The 3,456-nt window shown below is 35.7% G+C and overlaps 1 protein-coding gene across 1 annotated transcript; it reads right to left on the reverse strand.

The window, feature by feature from the left end:
* Positions 1-272: 272 nt before the first annotated feature.
* Positions 273-3,249, reverse strand: LOC135681318 (chondroitin sulfate N-acetylgalactosaminyltransferase 1). The gene has a single exon (XM_065195723.2). It carries the CDS (start codon positions 3,067-3,069, stop codon positions 1,225-1,227), a length of 1,845 nt encoding a protein of 614 aa, XP_065051795.2. The 5' UTR covers positions 3,070-3,249; the 3' UTR covers positions 273-1,224.
* Between the last annotated feature and the right edge of the window lie 207 nt (positions 3,250-3,456).

A 3,456-nucleotide genomic window follows, 5' to 3' on the forward strand; every position in this document is an offset into this window, starting at 1 on the left:
ATATCCCTTATTTCATCCATAAAAATTTACATAGGCCTGGCTGATGTACACAATAATAATTAGCCTGTTCATTTTAGTAATATAACAATGCATTATTACATGGTGATAATTGTCATTTTCTATCGATTGTATTCAGAAAAAAATCTCATTTGACCCCAAAAAAGAATCATCACGTGATTTTTCAGATTTTTCACATTTCCGACTTCACATATGGTAGGACCCCCCGGCCTATTTAATTTTTTGAAAAATTTCTGACCCCCCCCCCCCCCCCCACTATCAAGACCCCATTTTCTATTAAGGACCTTAGAGTAGAACCATGAAACCCAAGTTTGACCAATACAAGCTATTGCAAATATCACCTATAAAGATATTTGTAAAAAAATTGTGATTTTTAGCTAAACTGTTCAATAGTTTAAAATGTGATTACGTCATTTAACTTAGAATGTACTAATAATGTGTGATCACGTTAAATTCATGATTGCTGGTGCGAAAATTCTTTGTCCGTTTCTACTACAAAGAATATAAAAATCCTCTTGTTTTGTGAACAATGCAACTATGGAAAATGAATAGCTGCCTCCAAACAGATTTTGCTTGTTCAATGACCTTTTATTAAGTACCTGCCAAAGTAAGGTTGCTTCAATTTACAATGACAGAGCTTAGAAAAAGGATGCACAAGCATACATAACTCGTTTTCATTTGTCGCTGATAGCCATTCTGTTGACTGACGGAATCGTTGAACTTAAATAAACTGTATAAACATTGCCAATCTCTCATTTTAAGCCTTCAGAAATCACCTTCAAGAGCTGGTATACAGGCCTGCAGTTTACTTGAAAAAAGATATAAAATTAAAGATTCCTAATGGTAACACCCTAGTGGTGAAAAATTCTAGTTTTCTTTGCATTTTTAGGTAACTGGAATTACAGCAAAAAATATGCAAAGTCCTATAATTGCATCTAGTTACACCTCTCATAAAACATGAGTAAGACAGTCAGCACAGAATACTTTGAAAGTGGTTGCCCTTCCGCTGATTTGCTTAGCTACTGAGAGCATTCCTCCAAGAAATATCCCTTCATGCAAATTTTATTCTTTTAAAGTATTTTGTAATTCTTTCGTTTTATGTGTATTGCTCTTAATATGTAGCAATATGAATACACAAATCTGACAATACACAAACATATGCAAGCCAGAAAATTAAAGTCTGGCAAACATAAAGTCATGCCTTCATCAATTTATCTTACCATTTTTGCTCAGAATGTTCTGAGCTATTTTTAGAATTGTTAGTTGCAACGGCTGCATTTTGCTAAATTCATCAGATACTTCAGTACTGATATTCTTTTTATTCAATGTGTCCAAAATCAGCTTAAAATCTTGTGCTGCAGTCATCAGTTGGGCACCAACATTTGGGATATGTGCTGGCTTTTCAACCTGCAGGTTACTCTTATCTTTTCCATCATCTGAACCATTCATATTTCGCTCTTCAGCATAAATTTTTTCCATCAGTTCTCCTTGCTCTTTTGTTAGACCCTCTGGAGCTGAGGCTGCTGACAATGAAAATTGCAACAGTTTACCCCAAGGAGGGTCTGTCTCACCAACAATATGTTTCCCAAATGCTAACATTCCCATCTGTTTGTGAGATCCTTCTGAGACAGCCTTGCTTTGCAAACAGGAAACAAATTGCTGATCGGCTAAGTTTCTAGGACAATGTTTCTTGTGATAAGTGTGATATATTCCTCTATCATAAGCTCTAATAACACTTAATTTACTCGCTAGGTAATTCCGGTAGAGTTTAACATCTTCCATTCCCCAGCCTTTGATTGTAAGATCAAAACCACCAACACTTAAAAAGTCATCTCTATATTGGCAGCTCATACCAAAACCAAAATCTCTCCAAAATCCAGTATCTTTTGACAACTTCATTTGATCTTCTAGCTTGGGGATGTCACCTCCACCATAAGTAATTACAGGATTATACTGACTAAACACTATTGGATAATAAACCTTTGCTCCTGGGGATGAGTGCGTTCTACACCTTTCTAGAAAGTCTGGGTTGAAATATATATCTACATCACAAAAGAACATCAAAACATTACCACCCTCCCAAGACTCAGCCCCCTTTTGAAGACCAGCACCCCTGCTAAACTCTTGACTTGTAAAAATTATTTTGTAATCCTTGAACTTTTCATCATTTTCAATTTTAGCCATAATTTTTCTTAATTCGTCTCTTCCATCCATACCAAAGTAAACAACAGTCAAATATACTTTTTGATCCCATCTCACACCAACATTTAAAAATCTCTCCATAAAATCCCTAAATTTGTCAATTCGACCAGACAACGGAACAATGACATTTATCAGCAATTTACTTGTATCTATTGTTTCCAAGTTTCCAAAGCTTTGCAAAGGGCCAAATGGCCGAAATACTCTGATCCTTTTGAATATATCTGGTAGGGAGCTTCTAAAGTACAAGTCATATGCTGTTCCATGTATACGATCATTCCTCATTATACCTTCTGCCAATTGAAATGCTGACACAGGGTCACCTTTAGATTCTGCATCATCATTTATTGTCTTTATAGCAAACTGAACTACTTCATTATGTTCAACTCCTCTCTGTCCCGACGGTCCTTCGACTGGATTTTCAGATAAAGTACCAACTTTACCAAACAAATGTCCGCCATCAAAACTATCAAACGGTATGACATGATATTCATTTCTGGGAGTGAAACCTCTCAGAATATCAAAGTCATCGTCGACTTTCAATGGTAAATTATTAATATCTTGTGAAACTAAAACTGAACTGATTTTCTCATACCTGCTTAAAGTCTTCTTTAATGATTTGATCTCCTCTTTCAATCTATGAACTTCCTTGCTTTGACTCTCTTCGCTTAACGTAGAAACAAGTGAAGATCTTGGCTTCCGTATCTCCAGTTCCGATCCAGATAATTGGCAATCCTCGTTGTTACATCTGCATTTGCAAGAGAACAAGAGAATTTGCGAGCAGGTTAGAAGTAATAACAAGCAGACCAAAGTCTTTATCAACGTCGGAGCTTGAGATATTTGCCTCCGCATAGTTTATTCTGAATTTCACCAAACAAGGTTCTTTGATGGATCATTTTATTCCATGTGAATAGTAACCAGTTTGGCGGTTTAAATTTGTTTTAACGTATCATTCTCGTAAGAAATTTTAATCAGCTGCCTTCCCACCTGTTAAATTTCACCGCCATGTTTTTTGTTGTGATTGATTACCTCGTATTGATAATATTTCCCTCGTTTCCAAGGTCGATAAACTCATCGAGATTTTAGTTTTTCTTTCTCAAAAAAATCTAGAGTCTGCTCTCAAATCGAATGAATCAAATCCCAGTACCGAGTAAATCGCTCACCCATATTTATTAATTTTCGAAAAAATCTTCATTCCCCCTCATGTTTTATCCTCATCTTCCTTTCATTTGTTCTTCA

Source organism: Rhopilema esculentum, chromosome 12 (assembly GCF_057945365.1).
Source record: "Rhopilema esculentum isolate cy_ngs chromosome 12, ASM5794536v1, whole genome shotgun sequence".
Lineage (NCBI taxonomy): Eukaryota > Metazoa > Cnidaria > Scyphozoa > Rhizostomeae > Rhizostomatidae > Rhopilema > Rhopilema esculentum.